Here is a 23,346-nt window from a genome sequence, read left to right on the forward strand (position 1 = left end):
CCTCACACAACCAATCAAACCCCGCACGCGGTACCGTCTCTCCAATCACAGATCGGCCCGCCCCGCGGAGCGGGCCAATGGGCAGGCGATCCGCCCCCGGCGCGGGCCAATGAGCGGGCGGTCCGCCCCGCTGCGCAGGCGCGCGGCGCGCCGCGTGCAGCCGCCCGCTCTCATGTCGTGGCTGTTCGGGCTGAACCGCGGGGCCCGCCCGGGCGGTGGCGATGGAGGGCCGGAGGGGGCCCGGGGCGGGACCGGCCTCTCCCCGCCCCCGGCCCCGGCGGGGCCGCTGCTGAGAGGCGGGGGACCGCCAGACGCCCAAGGACAAATGGAGCAACTTCGACCCCACGGGCCTGGAGCGGGCGGCCAAGGCGGCGCGGGAGCTGGACGCGTCCCGTGCGTGAGGGGACGGGCGGAGGGCGCGGGTGGGGCTGGCGGGCCTCGGTACCTCAGCGGTGTGTGTGAATGCCCAGAGGGAGGGGTCGGCGATGCACCGGGATCTGCTCGGGGTGTTGCTTGACAGAAACCTCCGAGACTCGTTGGTGAGTTTACAAGTCTCGGCGTTCTTTACTCGGTCATCGTTTCGCGAGAGTGCATCCCGAGGTGTCTCCACTGCAGCTGATAGGTCAGCATCACATGGTTGACTTTGAGCTCCCCGCATTCCTGTTTACATATTCATTGGTATTTCCCAACACCTATTAGCATATTTGCATATCCTGTTAACATATGTACATATCCCCTCAGAGACCTTATTAGGGGCTTCTTCGGGGGTCTTTGGTGCTCTTCTGTGCCTGAACACCCTATAGTTCTGCCTTATGACCTTGTTCAAGGCAATTCACTTGGTTATACAGCAGCTGAGTATTGCTTTGGTGGCTGCCTCAGCTCCTCTCCTCGTTGTCTCTTTGCTTTGCTTGGTTAGTCCCTTTAAATCACTTGGCTCATCCAGATGTAGTTTTTAGGGTAAATTCCACTTACATCTCCAAACCCCGAGGTCAGGGCGTGCCCAGAAGTGGGACAAGAGGAAGAGGCAGGAACTCATGCCTGGGAAGTTCCCCCTGAATATGTGGAAGAACTTCTTTGCTGTGTGGGAACAGATTGCCCAGAGAAGGGTGTGGAGTCTCCCTCACTGGGGATGTCCCAGAGCCATCTGCAATGCTCTGGGACGACCCTGCTGGAGCAGGGAGGTGGGACCAGATGGGACCACTGTGGTCCCTTCCAGCCTGAACCCTTCTGGAATTCTGTGATAACTCATGTCTTGTCGGGTCCTGCTTGGCCTGGGGCAACCTCAGGCTCTTGCCCTGCTCACCCAGGGGTGCTGGAATAGAATCAGAGAATCCCAGACTGGTTTGGGTTGGAAGGGACCTTAAAGCTCATCCAGTCCCACCCCCTGCCATGGGCAGGGACACCTTCCACTAGACCTCCAAGCCCCATCCAACCTGGCCTTGGCTGGACCTTCTCTGCTGGTTAAACCTGTTGGCTTCAGGTCATGGGTGTGCTGAGAAGACTCCTGACCATTTTTGCCAGAGAGGGCTGAATGTGCAGCTGCAGAGCTGTGCTCTAGGGAGCCCGAGTGGATTGAGTAGTCTGAGCATCATCTTTCCTGAGAAAAGACCTTTCACTGCCCATAACCTCTCCCTGCTGCCCGTTGCAGGCCATGCCAAAGATGCCCTCAGCCTTGCCCAGATGCAGGAGCAGACCTTGCAGCTGGAACAGCAAACCAAGCTCAAGGTATGTTGGAGCTTTGGAACTCCTCCTGTGTTGTACACCCAGCCCACCTGAGGCAGCTGCCAGGTTTGGAGGGGCAGGAGTTGAAATCTCTGCCCTGCAGAGGATGGTGAGGTTTTCCTGTTGCTGTTCAGCTTCAGCATTATTTGCTGGCATTATTTGCTGAAGTTACTTGCCTCTTTAAAAAAAAAAAAGTAATTCTGGAAGGTGAAGTACAAGCTGATTTGGCCTATTCTGGGACATACTTTGTTTAAAACTTGCATTTCCTGAGTGGTTTTGTAACTTCTAAGTCACTTCTAAGCTTTTTTAACTTTCAAAGTGGTTTAGAAGGTCACCACAGTTTTGAGGGAATGACAAGGGTTTTCTGTAGGAAACTAAAGCAGTTGAGTGAGTATAGACTCATATATATATTTTAAAGGGATTTAAGGATTATTTGAGTGTTGGTTGGCTTGGTGGGTTTTTTAAAAAATAAATTGTCTTTAATCCTGAAATGGTTAATTATGAGATTTCTTACAGTTATATTTTATGATCATATTTTAGCTTTCTGCTGGCACTGGTCACCTTTTAAGGGCACCACTCTGATTACAGATGGATTTCTTGGAATGTAATTGTCAGTAGGGTTTCTCTGTTAAGTTCATTTGTGATAATTATCCATTTTAACAGGAGTATGAAGCTGCCATAGAGCAACTGAAGAACGAGCAGATTCGGGTGCAAGCAGAAGAGAGAAGGAAAACACTCAGTGAAGAAACAAAACAGCATCAAGCAGTAAGGGAATGAGGGGAAAGCCAAGTGATGGGAGACCCTGTCTTCCTTTGTGGAAAAGGCACCAGTGCTTTAATTCCCCCTTTTGGGGTTGGGGGAAAGGGGCTCACGGGCAGCCAGAGGTGTGAGGATGTTCACAGGCTGAGCCCATGTTCTATCCTGGCTTTGTAATGTTGAGCTTGATTTGTAGTTCCAGGCAGCTCTGTCCTCTTGAACTTTTGTTACCAAGTTGTTGAACATCCAAAGGAACTGGCAGCAGCACTTTCTCTCGTTGTGTGCTCTTTGGAATTTTCCTAAAGGACCTTTCAGGGAAGTGTTGAAGGCTTATCAAGTGTATTTGTTAGTCTGGACGGTGAAATGGCTCTGAAGTTATTTGGATTTCAGTTCTTAAGTAGCTTGTAACCCTATTTCTTCCAAGTTTGATCTGTTTGACAGGAAAAAAATATCTTAAGAGGAGAAGGGATGCAGATCTGAGAGTTACCAGAGGGGTCTGTTGTGGAAGTGTTGGTGCTTCCTGGTTTCTTTTAGCATGAGTTACTGTAGTGGCAATAATACTGAAACAGGGAAAATTAAACCTGGCCTTTATGCTGATGGCTCATATATGGTGACTTTTTAATTTGAGAGCACAGGAGATGAGGGAATTGATTAATTCTAATGGGTCACCTAGCTTGGGAAATGAGCTAAAACTGCTTATTTGGCACATGTTGCTTTTATCCTGTCAGGGTTTGGACTTTGAACAGGGCTGGCTCAGGAAGCAGCTGCTCCCTCCAGGGGTTGGCTCTTCACCCCCTGCAGCTCACAAGGCATCATTTGAAGTCAGAGCAAACCCAGTCCTGATTTGCTCCTGAAGTGCCATGTTTTACAGTGGCTGAGGAGATAAATTCCAGGCTGTTCTGCCATCCCTTTGGAATAGGGAATGATTCCACCCCTTGTGCAGAGTTCTCCTTGCTGATGGATATGGACCCTCAGACCACTTCTAGTTGAGTGTAGATGGCTTGGGTTTATTTGCCAGTGGAAAATTGATAGAGAAATTAATGAGGAACAAGTAAATCTATTAAAACCAGAGCCCATGTGACAGCCAGCATATCTTGATAGTTCTATTGCTTGCAGTCACCAGTCCAAATAATGTGTTTTAGAACATGAAATCTGTGGTCTTCCCAGTGAAGTAAGTAATTTCTGAGTCAAGAAACACTTGTTCTCTGTTTTTATTTCTGTAACATCTTAAAATGAAGTCAAACTATGTCAGTTTTTCAGCATAGAGGAGATTTTGATGCTGGCTGCCCCAAATTTTACCCTGTTCGTATTCAAACCCAGGATTGTTTTTTTTGGGGTGGGGGGGTTTCCTCACTTTATTTTGGTTTTGCACATTTCAAACCTCATTTCCCTCAGGACCAGGTTCTCTCTTCACTGCCAAATCTCTGTGTTCTGAGTCCTGTTTTCTTTTTTGAAGAGGGCCCAGTACCAGGACAAGCTGGCACGGCAGCGCTACGACGAGCAGATGCGACAGCAGGTAGGGTGGATTCCTCCTCTGATCCAGCTGGGAATTGGGTAGGAGCTCTCTTAAGCCCAAGAGATGATCTGGAGCTGTGCCCTGGCCAAGTGGCTGGTGCTGGGCACAGTTGCTTTCATCTATACTACCTGCTTGGCATCTGCAGTGCTGACCAAATCAAAGACTGAGAATTAGGGCAGAGCAACCAGGAGCGTGGGATTAGGAGAATAAATCTGGGAGATGGGGAGAGGAAGAATGGACTTCCACCTGAGCACTAGCTTCTTGAAAACATTTGTAGTGCTTGAACTTACACAAATGCCTACTTGATGGAGTTCTTACAACTTTAACACCTCTTCTGCTGTCATCTCTGCCTGTAGCAACTTGCCAATGAGGAGAATCTGAGGAAGCAGGAAGAATCTGTGCAGAAGCAGGAGGCCATGAGGCGTGGTAAGTCATTTTTCTGTGGCTTGTAAGAGTGTGTGGGCATATGAATTCCTTGTACTGATCTTTGACTCTTGGTCCATATTGGTTGATGCTCCATTAATGTCACATTGGCAAGTAACAGGTAAATCCCAGTAGTACCAGAACTACCAGTTGCTTCCAAGATTAGCTTGGCAGCTCCGTTTTGCTTCTCTTCCTTACAAGGGTTCTGCTCTCTGGGATTAAGCCAGCCCAAAAGATTGAGCTGTTCTCCTGGTGTTTGGTTTTGTGTTTTTTTTTTTTTTTCAAGCTACTGTGGAGAGAGAGATGGAGCTGAGGCACAAGAACGAGATGCTGCGGGTGGAGGCGGAGGCCAGAGCCCGCGCCAAGGCGGAGCGGGAGAACGCGGACATCATCCGGGAGCAGATCCGCCTCAAAGCCGCCGAGCACCGCCAGACCGTGCTGGAGTCCCTCAAGTACGTGCAGGGATGAGCAGCAGGAGGGCCCAGCCTGCCTTGGTCCTTTAGCAGAGTTCTCCCATCACGTGGGAAAAGTCGTTTGTTCCTCAGAGCTCTGAGGAATATGTCGGTGTTGTACCCCTTGTGCTCGGGGTGGGTCTCAGGGAAAGGTTCTTCCCCCAGAGGGTGGTGGGCACTGCCCAGGCTCCCCAGGGCAGTGGGCACGGCCCCAAGGCTGCCAGAGCTCCAGGAGGGTTTGGATGATCCTCTCAGGCACATGGTGGGAGTGCTGGGGCTGGGCCTGTGCAGGGCCAGGAGCTGGACTCGATGATCCCTCCCAGCTCAGCATATTCTGTGATTCTGAACAGCAGGAGTTGTGTTAACAATTCTCCTTAATTGTGTTAAGGAGAACCCTCTCCTTCACTTGTCTCACTACATTGTCACCTGAATGTGAACCAGACAAGCTATTTGTAGACTTGTGAGTTTTTTACAATTTTTCTATCATATTATTTCAAGCCCCATCCTCTAATATTGAGACTCAGTTACTCTGAAACCCCTCAGTACTTTCACTTTCTGAACATATGCCATAAAGGTAGAAAGCAGTCTGTCTCCAAAGGGGTGGGTATTTAAATTTGGAATCTGTTAATTTTAGGGCCTTTGAAATTTTGAATAACAAAAGAGCTTTAGAATTAAATACCTTTTATTGCAGTTCAGCACCAATAATGTATTAAAGAAATAAATACATACCATCTTGTGGCCAAATGCTTTTCTGGACTTAATCCCAGATCAGGTGTAGACATCAGATGATTATAAATGTATTTGCTGTGTTTGTTCATGTTTCAGTTCCATGGTGAGCCCTCACTTAGCTTTTGACTGGTTCTGAAGAAGATAATTGTAAAATTGTCTTGTAAATTGTTTCAATTCAGTCTTTGAAATCCCCTTTTCTCCTTCTTGCTTTGCTGTTTGCTCACCCCAGGACAGCTGGGATGCTCTTTGGGGAAGGATTCCGTGCTTTTGTAACAGACTGGGATAAAGTTACAGCCACGGTAAGATTGTGATACCTGCCAGTAACTTCCAGAAAAGTCTGTCTGTAAATGTGTGTTAAATCAACTCCTTGCTTTGGTGTGTTTATAAAGTGGAAACCATGATGATCTAAAACTTGCTTTGCTGCTTATATTACAGCTTTATATCTAATTTTGATGTAGCTGAAAGAGCACTTAGAGTACTGTTGTGTCTTAAATAAATCCGTTAAAAGCCAGACCAACATCTTTCCACAGGATAAAAGAGCTTCTTAGGGACACAAAGTTGTTTCTCAGTGTACTTCTTGCCACAAAACTTCAGTGAAAATATATTTTTGGTAGCGTGGCTGGTTAAAATGGACATTCTGCTTTAAGTCAGGCACCACCATCTGCTCCACCCTCTAATTTTATACACACAGGCTGGTACAAAAGACACTTTGCCTGAGAGCACTGGGGAGAACAAGACATGCTTTTAAATGGATCCTTTTGTCATCTGTACCTGGGGTGGCTCTGTATTCAGAGCCTTGTGCAGATCAGTGCTTGGTGCTTTTAGCTGTGTATTCACTTGACCCAGATACTGATTTCCTGCATTATGGTCATTTTTGCTTCTGACACGCTCTTGTCTTTTGAATTTGGGACATTTAGGTTAAAAAAAAAAAAGGTAAGTATGTTTTTGGAAAGGGGATAACACAGCTGGAACTCATATTTTCTGTTGCTTTGAAAAATGGCTATAAGGTAAGAACTAGACAGTTATTTTAGGGTTCCTGTGAATGAGGCAGGAATTTTCATCTCTTCCTGCTTATTGTACTGCTCTTTTCCTACCTCTTCCCATCCAAGCAGTACCCCAGATGTTCTGCTCCAAGTTTTTTGGGGCTTGTTATGTTTTTTAGTGGAATTCACTTTGTTTCTTCATCAGAGATCCAGTCCTTTGCATGATAACCAGGTAGGCACTGTAATCAGGCTGATTTTTAGAGTTGGCATGGTAGTTGGGTTCTTGTTTTGATACAGAGCTTATAGCTCTGTTTCTCTGTATCTTGTAAGATGAATGTCAGGGAAGTCCAAAAGTCTGAAATACTTATGTCAGATCCATGCAGGGAGAGGTGTGAGCTGTAACTTTGCTCAGGACTGGTCTAAGAGTGCATGAGATCAGTGGTATCTTGTTTTTAAAAGGGAGGCTGCTAAAAAGGTGAAGCCTCTTCTGTGTTCTGAGCTGAGTCAGGTGTGGAGGTTCCCTTATTCTTTGCATCCCAGAGCTCCCAGTTCTGAACCTTCCACGTTTCCACCCAGAGCAAAAGTGATGTCACCCATTTAAGCAGAGAGAAAGGGAACAGATGGTGTCTCATGGTTTGTTGAGCAGTGCCATCCTTGTTGTCCTTGGGGCTTTTGACCTTGGGCTGTACTTGCAGGAGAAGTCTGCTTACTTTAAAAGCAATTGCTGCAGTTTGCTCTTTTGTCTGTTTGGCCTTTCCCTCATATAAATTATTGGCATCAGCTTTAAGCTGACTCCTAAGCCTGGAGTGTTTCTGCTTCACTGGCAAATCGATGGGAATGTCTCATCTTCTGGGGTTTCTGACACAACAGTCTAATGCAGGGATGGTAATTCCCATGTAATTTTGGTTTTATTCCTCTGGAACACCTATTTCCCTGTTGTGTTGGGACTGTCACCTTCAGCAGATGTTCCCTGGCTAGTCCTTTCTGTTCCCTCCTGTGCACTGCCTTGGTGGCAGCCCCAATTCAGATGTTTATCCTGGCAGCTTTAATTCAGCACTCATTGTCTTGCATGGTGAGGGGTGGTCTGGCAGACAGCACCTGGTTGATACGGCTATTTGTCTTCATTACTCAAGTTAATTAAGTCTGAAAAGCCCCACACATTTTGAGCAGGGTGTACATACCTCTGCACACAGGACTATATCCTGCCCTTGTGCTTCCTCTGCCTTTCACTGTGCAGGAGCAGTGAATGCCCTGTGAGCAGGGAGTGTGAGACCGTGACTGTCTGCACAGGGATAAAACACCTTACCAAAAATAAACCCCTCTTGCTCAGCATTCGTCCTTGAATCTTAATTCCCCACCACGGGGCCTGCTCCACGCAACAGCACTGCCTTGCCAAGTGGTTTTGTCCTAATCCTTCCCCCTTTTCTTTGCAGGTGGCAGGTCTGACCCTGCTGGCAGTGGGTGTTTACTCTGCCAAAAATGCCACAGCAGTAGCAGGGAGATACATTGAGGCCCGTTTGGGCAAACCTTCCCTGGTGAGGGAAACCTCTCGGATCACTGTGCTGGAGGCTTTGAAACATCCTATCAAGGTAAAGCTCAGCTTTGCTTCTCTGTTACCCTCAGACACCAGGAGGCAAAACTCCTTTTGCAGCTGGGAACTGTCAGTGGGTCTGAATAAACACAGTGTTGGAGGGAGCAGAGGTGGGCTGAGCTCGCTGGTGTTTTATGACCTTTTTGTCCAGGCGAGCTGTTAAAAAACTGTGGCTGTTTTCTGTGTGAGTAATTGAATTTGTCCTCTCCAGGTTGGTAAACGTCTCACCAGCAAGGCTCAGGATGCCCTTGAAGGAGTTGTTCTCAGTGTGAGTACTCTTGTTTCCCTACCTTGCTCCGTGAAGGATGGCTTTAGAATCTAAATAAGAAGGGCTGTTTCCTTAAACTCACTTCAAAAGCTGTAATTCCAGCAATTTTGGAGGCATAGCACCCTTGGGGCTCTGAGACCATAAATAAGCTCCTGTGTTCAGTGTGACATGCATTAAGCAGTCTGTTAACCTTTTTTCCTCTGTAAAAAGCAGTTGGAAATCGTAGCTCAGTCCTTGCTCTGCTGCAGTTTCTCTCTGTAGTCAGCATGTTAAGATTCACATTCCACTTGTCCCATCTGATCTCGAAGGATTATTGAACCTTCATCTGCTTGTAGGCCAAAAAGTCTTAAGCACTGTGTGCATTTGCCCATCTTTGAATGGTTCTTACCTTACTAATTCTGTAGCTGCTTCTGTGTATTTGCTTCTGAGTTTGATTCCTGGATATATCAGGCAAATTTAAGAGCTCCTTGAAGCTGCTGGGGAAAATGCTCCTGCAGGAATAGCTTTCTCCCAGTATCCACAAATGCAGTAATGAATATAAACATGACTTATGAAGGAGTTAGCACTGGAAAGAGTTGCTTATGTTCTGACTTGTCCCTCCCAGGGCATCCAATAGGAAGTGAATATTTAGGTGTTACCTGTAGTGGTTACTATATTATATTTAGGTGTTATCTGTAGTAGTTACTGCACTGCTTCCTGCACTGCTGCTTTTTCTTATAAAAGAATTGTAGCCAAGTGGACAGAAAATGGAGTAAATCCTGACATAGGACAGGAAATGAGCCTGGTCTGGAGTCAGGAGCAGCTGAAGTTAAGACTTAAAAGCTTGAGCCTGTCGGATGCTGCCTCCTTCTTGCAGGTACTGATCTGGGAACCTGGTAGGTGCAGGTCTCTTGGTCCTTTCTGTTCCTTAAGTTTAACTCTTCTCTTGCAGCCCCAGTTAGAAGCTCGTGTGAGAGACATTGCCATAGCAACCAGGAACACAAAAAAGAACAAAAGCCTGTACAGGAACATTCTCATGTACGGTCCCCCTGGCACTGGGAAGACGCTCTTTGCCAAGGTAAAAACCCTGCCAGGGTTGTGCCAACCTGCATCTTGCAAGGTGCTCAGAAAACCTCAGGGGCTGAGCACCCTCCCTGGGCTGAAACCTCTTGCTGGAGTATTGCTCAGCATTGTGTTCCTGTGTTGGGAAGGGAGGAAAGGGCAGCCAGGCTGCTCCAGCTCTGAATTACTGCACTCACTTGGGTTCTAGTGCAGAGCATAGGCAGGAGAGCCCTTCCATCTGGGAAAGGCACTTGGCAGCTGGGACTCGTGGAATCACAACAGCAGCCACCTCATGTCCACCTCTTTGATTTTATGCACTCATCTAAGGAGAGTCTTTCCTTTCTTTGCTTACAATCCCAGAGCAGAGACAGGCATGGCTTCACTGTGCATGTGCACTGCCAGGATGCTTTTTACATGGATTTGAGTCAGAATTTCCATTTTTCCTTGCTCTTCAGTGCTTGTCCACAAGATCTGAGGTTTCACAAACTTACTTTAACAGTGGCAGATTTGACATGCTGCTGCAAGTTGGATTTTGTTTTCCTCTATCAGTACATTAAACCCCTATCCCAAGAGTTTTCTGACAGCATGCCACCTAGTTTGGATTTTGAAAGCAGTAGAGATGGACAGAAGTGGAAGAAATAAACAATACACAAGTAAAAGTTGCCACTAAGTGACTAAAGTACTCCCTTTTCTAAGCATACTTACCCTCTGCTAATAAGCACACTGATAGGAGTAAACTAGTTTTGTCTCCCTCATGTTCAGTGGCCTTGCAGTGAAAGGAACTCTTTGGTTTTGTTTCCTTCCAGAAATTAGCTGTGCACTCAGGCATGGATTATGCCATCATGACAGGAGGGGACGTGGCCCCCATGGGGCGGGAGGGGGTCACAGCCATGCACAAACTCTTTGACTGGGCCAACACCAGTAGGAGAGGGTAAGTACATGTTCCCCGGGTCCTGAATCAGGTTCTTGCTCAAAAAAACTCACCACAGCAATTTAGTTGCTTTTACTGAACAGTGCTAGTGCACAGAGGAGGTAACACTGACCAAAGGTGACATCTGAAGTTTTCCTGGAATGGGTGAATTCTTGCTGCTGGTAATATTTAAAAGGCTGAAAGCTTTTGCTCTTCTGTTCCCTCAAACCCTCCTTGTTTACCTCAGATTTTCCAGATCAGTCATAACTGGATTGTCTGCTGATCTCACCAGGCAGGGGGGGAAGATATTGCCCACTTGAAAGCTGGGACACATTTCTTTCAGGGTGATGAGTGTTCTGACAGAAGTAAGAAGATTTAGCACAAATGGAAGTGCAACCAGTTGTTTACACTCTCTGAATATTATCTTCCCTCCTCTGCTGCTCAGATTATAAACACTGATAGTGCTTACTTTTGAGTCTCAAGCAGAAGCAGTGAATTGAAAGAAATAAATGAGGATAAGGAGGAGACAGATGCTAAAGGCATTGGCATTAGGTGTAAAAGTCACAAGCTGTTGTGCCTTTAATAGCAAACTTCTATCTGCAAATAAGCATATTCATGTTGAGGCTAAATCTTGACTCCCTGATTTTGTAAGAGCATGGAGTTAATTTGCTCATCCTAATGCAAATGGATTTGTGCAGTGCAGAGGTAGATAAGAAGTTGCTTGTCCAGCCAGGATGTTAAAATTCAATATAGAATTTTCAGTGGGTGTCAGTTTGGGTTTTGTGCTGTCTTGATCTCAGGTCTTCTGTAAATGTGGCTAACCAGTGATTTATGTGTTCTCTGATTGCTTTAGATGGACATTATCTTGCAGTGTCTGTTTTAATCCTTGCTGCATTCGTCACCTAAATGTTTCTATTTCCTCTTAAACCAAAAAAAAAAGCAGAGAAATGTCCTAAAGATTTAAATTTTTTAAGCTTCTCCTACCCTGAGGAGCTATAGAAGGGAAGGTGTAAGAATTTAAGGGAGCTTAGAAACAGAAGTTGGAAGAGATGTGAGGATACTCAGCTGGATGAAGACTGCTGGATGCTCCCACTAAAGAATTCTTTCACAGCACTGCCTGGATCTGAATTTCTCTGCCCTGATAAAAACTTCTGTGCATTTGAACTTCATACACCTCAGATAGCCATTTTCTGAGGGTCCTGATCAAAGGTTACATGTGTCCACATCAATATTCTCACCTCCAGTAACACTGAAGGATTTAAGCAGGTTTTGCTCTGAATCTCCACCAGTTTTAGCTGTGAGTAGTGTTGCCTTTATTAGCTGAAAGCTGTTGTGATAAAAGACACTTCTCTGTAGCTGAGAATATTTTCAGAGAAGCTGGGGTTGAGTAAAAGATGTTAATAGGCCCTGAAATCCCCTGGAAGAAAGCTGGGTTTGAAGCTTGGCAAGAAGGTAATACAAGCCGTGACAGCTTTATGAGCAACTCGGTTCTGTTATTGATAAACATCTTTACAGGCTTAGTCTCTTGGGAAGAGCACTGCCCTTGGGTTATAAGTGAATTTATTTTTGTGAATAATTCATGGACTTTATTAATTCACTGCTCCACAGGTAGTAAAACCCTTAGTGCTAGTGTGGTTTGGAAGAGAAAAAACCCCTCTAAACAACAAAGCAAGTTGAGGAGAGGACTCTGGGTTGAGGTTTTCAGAATGGTACAAGGAAGAAAAATGGCAGGAAGGTGCCATTGTCACCAAGACTTCTTCTGTGCTTGTGTGCCTGTCTTGTACCCCTGCACACATCTCTCTAAATAGGAAGGAATGCTAAAATAAGCACTCTCTGCCTTTCAGATGTCTCCTGCAGCTTGGCAGTAACACACCAGCACTGTCAGATACAAGCCCACTGCCAAACCATGCCTGTGAAAACTCCTAGATATTTAAAAATCCAGGGGAGTTTAAGGTCATGGGCCCTAGAATTGCGTCAGTCTTCTTCTGAACAGCAGGAAAAACAACTCCAGAGGCCTGGGGTCAGATTTATGGCCTGAGGTGTCTCAATCCCATCCCTTTCTCAACTGCTGGGCCGGGCCAGGTGCAGTGGAAACGTTGCTGCAGCTCAGTGAGAAGCGTTGCCTGAAGAAATGAGTTTGCTTGTGCAATCCCTTGGGTGTTCACCTGGGCACAGCTCTGGGTGCCTGGCAGTGGGGCAGGAGGGTCCTTGGGCTGTCTGAGCCTCACTAACCCGTGTCCTGTTGCTGTGCTTTCCTCTTGCAGCCTCCTGCTGTTCGTGGATGAGGCGGACGCGTTCCTGCGGAAAAGGGCCACGGTAAGTGCTCTCTGTGTCTGTCACCAGCCAACAGCCCTGTTCAGTCTCATTAACTGCCTTCCACTGGCCAAAGATGAGAGCTGGCAGGGGCCTCACTGCTCACCTAATTAACTGATGCAGAGACAAGACACCAGCACCTCACAGCTCAATGCAATGAGCATCTCCAGGCTGGCTGAGAATCTCTCCCTGCAAAGGATGGGTGGCTCAGTCTTCAGGGGGGCTTTGCAGGAAGGAAAGAGGCAAATCTTGAAAACAAGAGGAGGTTGCTCACACTGCAGAGCTGGTGCCCTGCAGGGTGTGTGTTTTCTCCCAACAGATATTTATCTTAGGGAGGTTTTCGTGACAAAACTACTTTTTATCATTGGCAATCATTTTAATCGTTAGCAAAGCTACACCAGCATCTTCCCCTGTACAAATAATCTGTGTTTTCAAAGTCAGTCACCACATTCTACATTCAGTCTGGACCTGCTACTTGGACCCCAGTGGTCTATTTAAAGAGCTCTCCCTAGAAAATAACTTTGAGTGTATAAGTGAATTCTTTGCTCTGGCTTATTTTCCTGCATCTTACTGGACTTCCCAGCTAAAATGGTGTTCAGCAGGGAAAGCCACCTGGGCCAATGGGTGGAGCCTTGGGTTTGGAATCAAGAAAATCACTGGATGAGTGTGGATAAATATGTAATCTCTCTACTGGAAGCTTTAGTTCCTAACATTTCTCCTGGGTATACAAATTGATCCTTTTTCTCCAAGGTATTACAGTGCTTTGGATTCTACTGTAATTCAAGTGCTTGACAATAACAGAACTCCCTTTGTCCATAATGCTGCTCAAAGCTGTGACCTGGCTGCAGAGCCCAGCAGTTGATCTTCCTTTGGATTTCATCTTTGCAGGAGAAAATCAGTGAAGATCTCAGAGCAACTTTAAATGCATTCCTGCACAGAACAGGGCAGCACAGCAACAAGTGAGTATCCAGTTCCAGCCCTTACAGCAGTTGGTGTTTCTCTGGATTGAGGAGAATCTATGAAGGGTCTGTGGTGTACAAATGAAAGTTGGAAATTATATGTGCTGCTGAGGGCTTAAAAAAAATCTGCAGAGAACATCCCCTTTTCAGTTTATGTATTGAATGCAGCTCGGAAATCAGAACTATGGAGAAATTCTTTCCTGAAACCAGGATGGTGTTTGGACACCTTGATTAATATTTTCTTTTTGATAAGTTGCTGTTTATACAAGAACAGTATTGGGCCTGTGAAAATCAATATCACAAAAGAGAACTCAGAGTTGATCCTGGCTGGATGCTTCAGGAGCTCTTGAAAAAAATGCTTCAGCAGGTGCTTCTTTGAGCTGCTGCTCCTCTCCAGTGCTTTGGTGACCTCTTTCCATCTTGTGCATGTGTGAGCAGGAACTTTGGGGCAGATGAGTTCAAATCTAACTCCATTTCTTTCGCCTGAGCTGCTCAGAACATCTGTGAGCAGCCTTGCTCATGAATTTAGGGATCCCAGAGCTGTTCCCTTCCTGGATTTGCCAAACATGGGATTGCAGGGCTGAGCTGGCAGATGTCTGTGTGTGTGTGACTGTCACTGTCCATCCATCCATGCTCACCATGTCACATTGATGTCACCTTCCTGCACAGCACTGCTTAGTTTAACAAAACCCCTTTCCTGGCTGTCATAATAGAGAGGTGACCTTTCCTCGACCTTTTTCAAATAATATTTGATTTTTTTTTGGTGTGTGTGAACTTTACTTAGTTGTTAAACTTGTACAAAGAAATTGAGCCAACAAGAAAAGTTGTCTCTGTCTGTATGTGGGGAAGTGAGTTTCTTGTGATGAATTGCTCCCTTAGTAGTGTTGGAATGAAATACCTGTTATAGTAACCTCATGACATTGAAATAAATATTCTGGAAGGACAAAAGCAGGGCATTTTCTGTCCTTGGGGTATCTCGAACTTATTAGAACCAATGCAGTTCTAACTGGTGATTGCTTGTGTGTAGCTTCTCTGTCACAGGGAGGTGCCTGGGAAAATATACCTTCCCAAAAAAATGAATAAATTGTTAGAAAGCAAGGTGTTGAGCCTGCAAGAACTTTGTTTTTCCCTTTGGGAGGATGGCAAGTCTCTTCTGAAATTATACATCAAGTTGCTCTATAAAGCTGAGTTCATTATTATTGTTATTAATTGATATTGTACTTGCTGTTTGCAATAATAAATACAATAAATCTTTGCACTGCAAGGCAGGGGGTGGCAGGGGGAGGGTTCTTTCTTTCCCCTGATGTTAAATTGCTTTAGCAGAGCTCTGGGTCTGTTTGGGTGCTGTGGGTGCTCTTCCTGCCCTCAGAGCAGTTGGGCAGATGTTGAATTCAGCCCTGATTTAAACCATGAGCCATTCTAGGACACTGAACATGCCCTTTTGTGATTCATGCACTGCTTTTTACTTCTGAACAGCCTTATTGCTGCTTTGGGCAAGGAGGAGTCCTGGATCCATGAATGGGAGTTCACTTGAATAAGTGTAATGGGGCATGTAAATGTGGCAGCTTTGGTGAGACCCTGAGGAGAACTGTTACTTGAGCAGTGAATTGTCAGCAGCATAACTAAGCAATGTGAATTGCTGGCTTAAACGTCCCAAAATCTTCTTGCTGGGTATCTGACTGCAAATGCCAACATCTCTTGCTCATTTGTATCATTGTCATGATAGAAATGAGCAGTGCCTGAGTATCAGGTTGAATGTCAGCCCTTTATCCAGGCTGTGTTTCTGCAGCTTGGGGGAAGTCCTTGTTGGTAGAAAAGCCACAGTTTCCTGCCTCTGTGGCTCTTGGGTTGGCAAAGTTATCCTCAGAAATGACAGCAAGGAACACAGCCCCTTGTAGACTATGATTCAAACAGACAGGAGGAACGTCGATATTCCAATAGCTGTGGTTAAAAGCCCATGGCAAATTATTATGCACTATTAAGCTGGTAACATCAATTAAAGCATTAAAGTATTGGCACAGGGAAGAAGCATCATTACAAAGCAAAAAAAAAAAAATAAAAAGGATTTCTAGCTTCAAAATGCAGCAGGAGAGAGCAGGACCTGGAAGCAGCACATCTGTACAGTGGAGCAAAGCTTGGTAAAACAAAGCATCTTTGGTTCATAATGTTCATTCTGAATGTCTCTCTCTGTTCCAAATAGCCCAAACAGCACTGCATTTTAGCATGAGGCTTGAGATGCTGTTACAAAGCTGTTTCTAGGGCATCTTCATCTTCCCAGGTGATGAAATGTCTTTGGTACCGACCGTGGCAGTTCCCGATGTTCAGACGAGTTCATTGATTTTTGTTTTTATGGTTTTTTGAGTCTTCCCTCCCTTGTTTCATCATTCCAGGTTTATGCTTGTTTTAGCAAGCAACCAGCCTGAGCAGTTTGATTGGGCTATCAACGATAGGATAGATGAGATGGTGAACTTTGATCTGCCCCAGCTGGAGGAACGGGAGCGGCTCGTCCGGATGTATTTTGATCGGCATGTCCTGAAACCAGCCACAGAAGGCAAACAGTGAGTGTCCCTGCACACCTCCCACCCTGGGGAATTCTATTGCTTTTCTTCTTCTCCTTTTCTGTGTATTTTGTATTTTGTCACTTTAACCAAGTTAAGATTTGGAGAGATGCCTCTTCCTGTCACAGGAGGAGATGCCATCCTAGGATTTTGTGCCACAGTTTGTTGTGACCTTAAAATTCAGGAGGCTGCTGCACTGGAGGCAATAATGCAAGTAGGAACACCATTGGAACTCCTGTCATGTGGCTAAATGTCAACTAACCCTGGTCCCTCTGTCTCCCAGGAGGTTGAAGTTGGCCCAGTTTGACTATGGGAAGAAGTGCTCGGAGATCGCCAGGCTGACCGAGGGCATGTCTGGGAGAGAGATCTCCCAGCTTGCTGTGGCATGGCAGGTGAGTGGGGCTTTCACTCTGGGCTCCTTCTCCCTTTCTGGAAGGTTTGAGGGTTTGATTTTGGAGTCTTGGAGCTTCCCTTTGAAAGCTCCATTATGTCCAAAGGGTGGTCCCAGAACACTTCTGGCTCTGAGGTGAGTGTCAGAGCATCAGCACAGTTCCTCATCTCATAAACAGGAACAGTTCTGATCATCATAAATCATTCAGGTTGGAAAACACCTTCAAGGTCACCAAGTCCATCACTGATAGAAGATCCCTTACTGAATTTAAGTAAAGCAGGTGAGTTTGAAATGGGTTGGGGCAGATCATGCTGGCCATGACTTGTGGTCCAGCTCAGGAGATGCCTTGAATTGTTGCCCTCAGGTATCGACAGCATTAGGGCACTAAACCACCCTGCTTCCCTACTTTGTTCTAAACACATTTGTAGTGCAACTGGAGTAGTTAAAGAAACAAAACTAACTGGAAATGGAGCTGAAAAAAATAAGGTATTTCTTCCATTTATTTCTCCCTGTATAGAAATAAAAAATGCAGTCACTTGGAGTACAATTATTCATGTGCTTAACAAGCTTAAGTGCTTTTATTTTTAAAATCAGGCTTTCACCTGGTTTTGTCACAGCTGCCAGTTTCTTACTGGATTGTGCATTTTCATTTCATAGAAATATCAATGTAAGGAATATGCTCCAAATTGTATGTCGTGTAACTTACTCACGTCAGCTCCCTTTCAGGGATTGAATAAACAAAGCAGCTTTTTGTTTAGTTTTTAAATTTTTTATTTAGTTTAGCAGTTCACAAACATTTTACAAAGTTTGTGCATTTCATTCCTCCTGACACCCTTTTTCCGCCTTTAAAGGTACAGAAAATATTTATCCTTCCTGATCTAAATTAATTTAAACTGCAGTAGTCATGAGCTGAGGTCCAAAGCCACCATTTGAGAGCTGTTATTTTATTCTTTGGTAGCACACAGCTGGTTAATTTTAGTATGTGAATTTTGTGTTACTGAAGCATATTTCAAACTGTGTGCTGACACCTGCCCCATGTGTGCTAAAGGCTTTGCTGCCAGGTATTTCCAGTAATAAAAAGTTGTGATAAATGATCCTTTGCTTTTTATCACCCCTTCCTTATCTGCAAGCTTGTCATTAATCCCCAGGAATGACCTCAGCTTTTATCATTTATCCTTTAAGTGATCATGAAGGAAGGGGAAGGTGGGAGTGACTAATTCCTTAGTGTTGCACTGATAGCTTTTTAAAATGTGCCTCATAGTGCCAAGCCTATTAACAAGGTTCAGTGTCAAATTGCAGCAGGAAGTTCTCTCCTCTCTGCCATCATAAAACACTCAAAGGGTTTAAAAAAAACCCTGCAGGAGAGGGTGGGCAAAAATACACGAATTGGTTTGATGTAGAAGCTGCAAGAAGCTTCATCTGTGTCAAAATCAAAGTTGCTGGTGTGCTGGAACAAGGGGCAGGAAGGGAAGTGTGATGTGCCAGGGGTAGGTGCTAAAATAGCCCAGGTGGTGACTGGACATGTGGACACATTTCCTTGGGAGATGGCTGATGGGTGCAGTTGTGAGGGCATCCAGAATGGGATACAACTTGTCTTCAGCACTGCCCTGGGAGCTCCCTGGCAGAGCTGTTGATCCTCAGTGCTTCTGGAAGTGCTTTTTCAGTCACTGGGTCAAGGAATTTGGAGCTGTGACCGACTGGAGCTCAACCAGAGCTTAACAGAAGCTGTGTTTAGGTGTGGCCACTGAGCTTGGACTGTGGCAGTTTGGTTCTGCCTGTGTAAAGCACCAAGGTGTGGCCCTTCAGAAGGTGTGGTTAAAAGCCTCTCTAAGCAGGTATTTTAGGTACTCTAAACCCCAGCTGATCTCCTGAGTGGTGCTGGTGTTTTGGGGCCTGGGTTAGCACTGACAGAGAACTTGCAGGGATGTTTGTAGCTGGTGCAGTGCTCTGGGCTGTCAGGGCAGGATTAAGGCTGCAGTTTGACAAGCATTCCTGGCAGTGCTATTCCTGCCTTACATTCCTGCCTTCCTACTCTCCTTCCCGTGGTGCTGGAGCACCCCTGTGTATGGCTGTGCTGTGAACTGGGTCAGGGAGCTGAGCAGAGTTAAAAATAGCCTGGCAAGGCAAGTTAACTGCATAGCTACAGTGCTCTGGCACATCCCAGGGAGGGGGTCAAGGGAAGTAGGGGCTGTAGGAACCACATCACTGACTCAAAAAGTGCTCATCAGGCTTCCCTCAGCTGGATGGAACAGCTGTAGGGTGGTTGTGTGCTACAGATCCACTGTTAACTCTCGAGCTGTTGGTCTTTTAAACTCCCTATGTAACTGAATTTTGGATTCAAGATGCTGCATGCCAAAGATGGCTGATGTGGGAAATAACCTGGTCACAGAATCATTGAATATCCTGAGCTGGGAGGGGCCCACAAGGGTCCTCAAAGCCCAATTCCTGACCCTGCCCAGGATAAACTCAGTAATCCCCCCCTGTGCCTGATGTGAGCAGCACCTTTGTGAATGCACACTTGAGTTTTAATCATGTCCTCGGGGACCTGATGGAGTTGGGAGGTACCATCAGCTCTTCCTGGCTTCCCTGGGATCATCTCTCCTGGCCAGAACCGAATCTCAGAGATGGTTTGGGGAAGGGTGAAGTTCTGAAGCAGCTGGAGGAGAAACCATCCCAACTGTCAGCTCTTGCAGGAGTACCTGGGCAGCAGCAGTGCCACTCTGAAAATATTTTTGGATTCTTCTGCCAATATCACCCTTTAACAAAAGCATCTCAGTTAAACTGAGCAATAGCTGCAGCTTTCCTGGGCTTAATTCCACCATAAGCTGGGCTTGAGATGGATTGCCTGTCATTTACACCAAGTTCTAGTTCACCCTTGTTTCAGTCTGGCTTGATTGGTCCTGAATTTACCAACAGAAAAAAAAAAATAAGATGCAGAAAGGCAGAGAGTGTAACCTCTAGCACTGGGAAAAATATTGCTGTCTGGCACAGCTAATAGTCTGCGTGCTAGAAATCCATTTTAATCTCTTCTGCAGGAGACTGAGCATTCCCTTTTGTCCTTGTGCTTTTCCATCCCCCTGATCTAACCCTTTAGGACTAGAATATGGGCTGGATGAATTTATACACTGAAAAATTCCCCTCAGATCTGTTTATGGTTCTGCACACTGTACTTAAACCCCTTGATCTGCTTTAGATAAAATGTCAAAAAAAAAAAATCAACCTTTCACTATTCCAAACTGTAATCTTGGAAAACTGTTTTGGCAGTGCTTCAGGAGAATTCCCAGGAGTTTTATGTCCCAGTGTGAGCTTCCTGTCATTTCCTTGCCTTTTATGGCACTGACATAAATGCCTTTTTGCTCCCTGAACCTTGTTTGTATTTTAAAAATAGTGCTTGTGTGGTTTGTTGTTTTTTTTTTTATCAGGCTATTTTTATTATAAATGTGATTCAAAGGATACAGATTAGTCTGGCCAGGTTAAAATAAACCATGAGTCTTGGCTGAAATGAAGCTTTAGGTCATCTGGGCTGGACTTGTCATCTGTTCCTCCCTCTATTTCCCCACCAAACACTTTGTTTTCAGCTTATTTTGGAATTGGATTTGAGCAGTAAACCAGGAATAGCTGCACTGGAGAAAATGGGTTAAAATGTGTCCATGCAGGAGGCAGAGGTATGAATATAAATGAGGCTTGGTACCATTTTTGTGTGTGTGCAAGCTACTCCCAGAAGGGGCAGCTGCTTCTCCCATTTGCTTTCTTGACAGCAAGGGCCTTAAGGCTTTCTAAAAATAGAAAGTCATTGAGAAAATCAACAGAGCGTGAACTGCACAGCTTTGCAGGAGGTTCCACAGTGGGCTGGATGGGCTGTGCAGTGGCAGGGAGGAGGGGAGGGAAGAAAGACATCCTCTCTCTGTGCTGTGGAGACACATCAGTGCATCCCAGGAAAGCACCTTGTCCCTTTTCAAACACCCAGCCCTCCTGCCTGGAGGGGCTGTGTTGGCAGGTCCTGCAAAAGAAAAACAAAATAGAAAAGGGGGTGAGTGAAGACAGGTCAGGCTGTGATGGGTGTTGGGTAAATATTTGGCAGGTTGTGGAAGCTGTGCTTTCCTCCTGGTGGTGTGGAAGTGGCAGGCTGGCTGTGCTGAGGATGCCTCCTGCTCTGCCAGTGAAAGCAGGACAAGTGCTTTTAATGCAGAGTGAATTCTCTGTTTGCAGACCTTCTCCTTCCCTGTGGCCACTGTTTACTCCTAATCTCAAGCAGGAGCATTAGCCTAACCTCTCACTGCTGCCTGAAGGAAGGATTGCAAGGGTTTTGCACGGGGAAAGATCTTTGCAAAGGATTTGATGCTTCTTGCAGGAAAAACCAGCACCTGCCAGCTCTGTGGTTTGTGCAGCAAGACCTTTTGTAAGCTAACCAGTTCCCCAAAAAGGGCTGGAAAGTAGGTTAGAGGAGGCTGAGAACCAACTTGGGTGACCTTTTGCTCATTTCTTGAAATAATTATTCCTCCTGCAGTGAGGTAACACCAATCTAATAGGCAGGTATAGCTTACAGTACTGGGATAGTACCAGTACAACAGCTTATCCTGGGGTTTGTCTTCTCCCTCATCATCATCACATGGACAGGGGGTGCAGGAAATGGTCTCACTGGAGTTTGTTTCTGTGGTGCTTTTGCAGTAAACTTCATTTCTTGGTATAACTGACGTTTTGCACCATTAATGATTGATGGAGCCTGTGTGTAATACCTTAGAAACACACTTCAGTCTGTCGTGAAAGCCCAAGTTAATATTCCTGCCTGGGATGTTGCAAACCCTGCAGAGAGAATGTGGCAGTGCAGGATGTGACAGCTCTGTGGAAGGAGGTGTGGACAGAAGTTTGGGGCTGTTTGGGGCAGGCAGTGTGGGTGTGAGAAGCTGGAGGGGGTCCCACCGTGGGTGGTGTCAAGCTCCCTCATTTCATAGCTGCACAGGGAACAGGACATGGATTTGCTCTCAGGAGCACTTGCAGGGGGAGGAACCAGATTTAGAAATCTGCAGCCTGGGAGTTGCTCTGTTTCCTTGGAGATGGGTGCAGTTAACAGCATAAACATCCTCCCCTTCCTCGGAGGGACTGGCTGCACGTTGTCACCTGCAGGAGGATCAGTGCAGTTCCAGCTGCCCTGGGTGTGGGGACAAGGGGGACAGTCCTCTTGCTGCAGCTGGAGAGGAGTCACACAGCCCTGCTTCCCCTGGAGGGTGTTTGGCAAAGATGTCAGGAGTTTACAGCCCTTTCTCTGGGGAGCTGTGATCAGATCTGTGCTGCCTGTTGTAGCAGCTACAGGACCAAGTGCTTACCAAGCAGAACTGGAGGGACAGGGACTGTGGGATGAGTGGAGGGGGGACAAAAGGGAAGGTGCTGCGGGCAGATGAGTACAGGGGGAGAGCTGACACATGAGGAAAGCAAGATCAGTGCATGTTAGACATCACTGTCGAGGTGCCACCTCGCCCATGTTCCCCCCAGCATGTTAGTTCTGCTGTGCAGGTGTTTCAGACGGTTCCTGTTGCCTTGGGTGGGCTCATTCAATCCCCATCCTGCCCCCGTTGCTCTTTACCTTACTGGCTCCCCTCGTGCAGGGCTTCTGAAGCAGGAGAGGAAATCTAAACAGGCCAAGTGTGGCTGCAGCCTGACCATGAGTTCAGCATTAGGAACCCGTGGCTTTGTCTCTCCTGAAAGCAAAGATCTTGTCTCTCCCAGGAAATCCAGAGGCAGGAGGGCAAAGGATGTCAGTGACTGCTCCGGGTGCCACCCCTGACTGAGAACCAGCCTGGGGCTTGTGTTGGGGGCGTATGGGAGAAAGCATGCATGGAGAACAAGAGAGAATTGCCATCCCTGACCTGTCCCTCCTCCCTTTTCCTCTCCAGGCAGCAGCCTATGCCTCCGAGGACGGCGTTCTCACCGAGGCCATGATCGACGCCCGCGTGGCCGACGCTGTGCAGCAGCACAGGCAGAAGATGGAGTGGCTGAAAACAGAAGGTGCTGAAGAAAGCAAAGGGACTGGCAGGAACCCCCTGCTGCCTTTCCCCAAAGGAACCCCGGTGTGAGAAGTCTGCAGGCTTCAGACCAGCGTGCGTGGGGCCGAGGCCCCGGGAGAGAGCTGGGAGGGTCTTGTGGTTTGGTGGGATCATCTGTTGAGAGAAGTGTGTCCTTTGGTGCAAGGGAGGGGATGCTGCCTCAGCCTGCCTTGGATCTCGTGGTTTGAAACAGCACCAGAAAACAACACGGTTTAAAAGAGGCAGAAGCAACTGAATTAAAGGACCCCCTTGCTGAAATACCACTGACTGTGTTGGTCTGTGTGGCCTCTCCTGCTGGAGGGGCCCAAACCCCAAATCCTCACAGGGAGAGCCCAGGGCCTGTCCAAGCCTGCTACTCCTGTGTATTTGTAGGGTTTATGTCCAGCAGAGGTTTTTCTCACCTTTTTTCCCAGCTCCATGACCTGCCTCCTTGCTCATGTCCCCACATGTGGCATCACTCTCGTGTTGTCCTTCCCAGACTCAGAGCAGGCTTTGTGTTACAGAGGTGGATTTGGTGTGAACTCACCTGGTTAACTTGGAGTCAACACAGGTAGTCTGAGAGAAGCCTCGGGTATTTTTCCCCCAGGTAACTCCCCTTCCTCTTCAGGAGGTGAGCAGGCAGGGCTCAGGGGGTGTCTCTGGCACGAAGGTGTCCAGCACAGTTCTAGAGATGAAAGGGGCTTGTTTGCTCCC

General features: G+C 46.6%; 1 protein-coding gene across 1 annotated transcript; it reads left to right on the top strand.

Moving 5' to 3' along the window:
• The first annotated feature begins 150 nt into the window (after window positions 1–150).
• On the top strand, window positions 151–22,913 carry ATAD3A (ATPase family AAA domain containing 3A). The gene is made up of 16 exons (XM_008925615.3): window positions 151–393; window positions 1,649–1,725; window positions 2,386–2,487; window positions 3,935–3,994; window positions 4,351–4,420; window positions 4,704–4,869; window positions 5,828–5,897; window positions 8,015–8,170; window positions 8,384–8,440; window positions 9,372–9,497; window positions 10,288–10,412; window positions 12,656–12,707; window positions 13,593–13,663; window positions 16,054–16,221; window positions 16,505–16,613; window positions 22,504–22,913. Exons 2-16 carry the CDS (start codon window positions 1,681–1,683, stop codon window positions 22,681–22,683), a joined length of 1,557 nt encoding a protein of 518 aa, XP_008923863.2. The 5' UTR covers window positions 151–393; window positions 1,649–1,680; the 3' UTR covers window positions 22,684–22,913.
• Window positions 22,914–23,346: the final 433 nt, after the last annotated feature.

The sequence above is a fragment of the Manacus vitellinus genome, unplaced genomic scaffold, assembly GCF_001715985.3.
Source record: "Manacus vitellinus isolate BGI_N305 unplaced genomic scaffold, ASM171598v3 scaffold_46_pilon, whole genome shotgun sequence".
Lineage (NCBI taxonomy): Eukaryota > Metazoa > Chordata > Aves > Passeriformes > Pipridae > Manacus > Manacus vitellinus.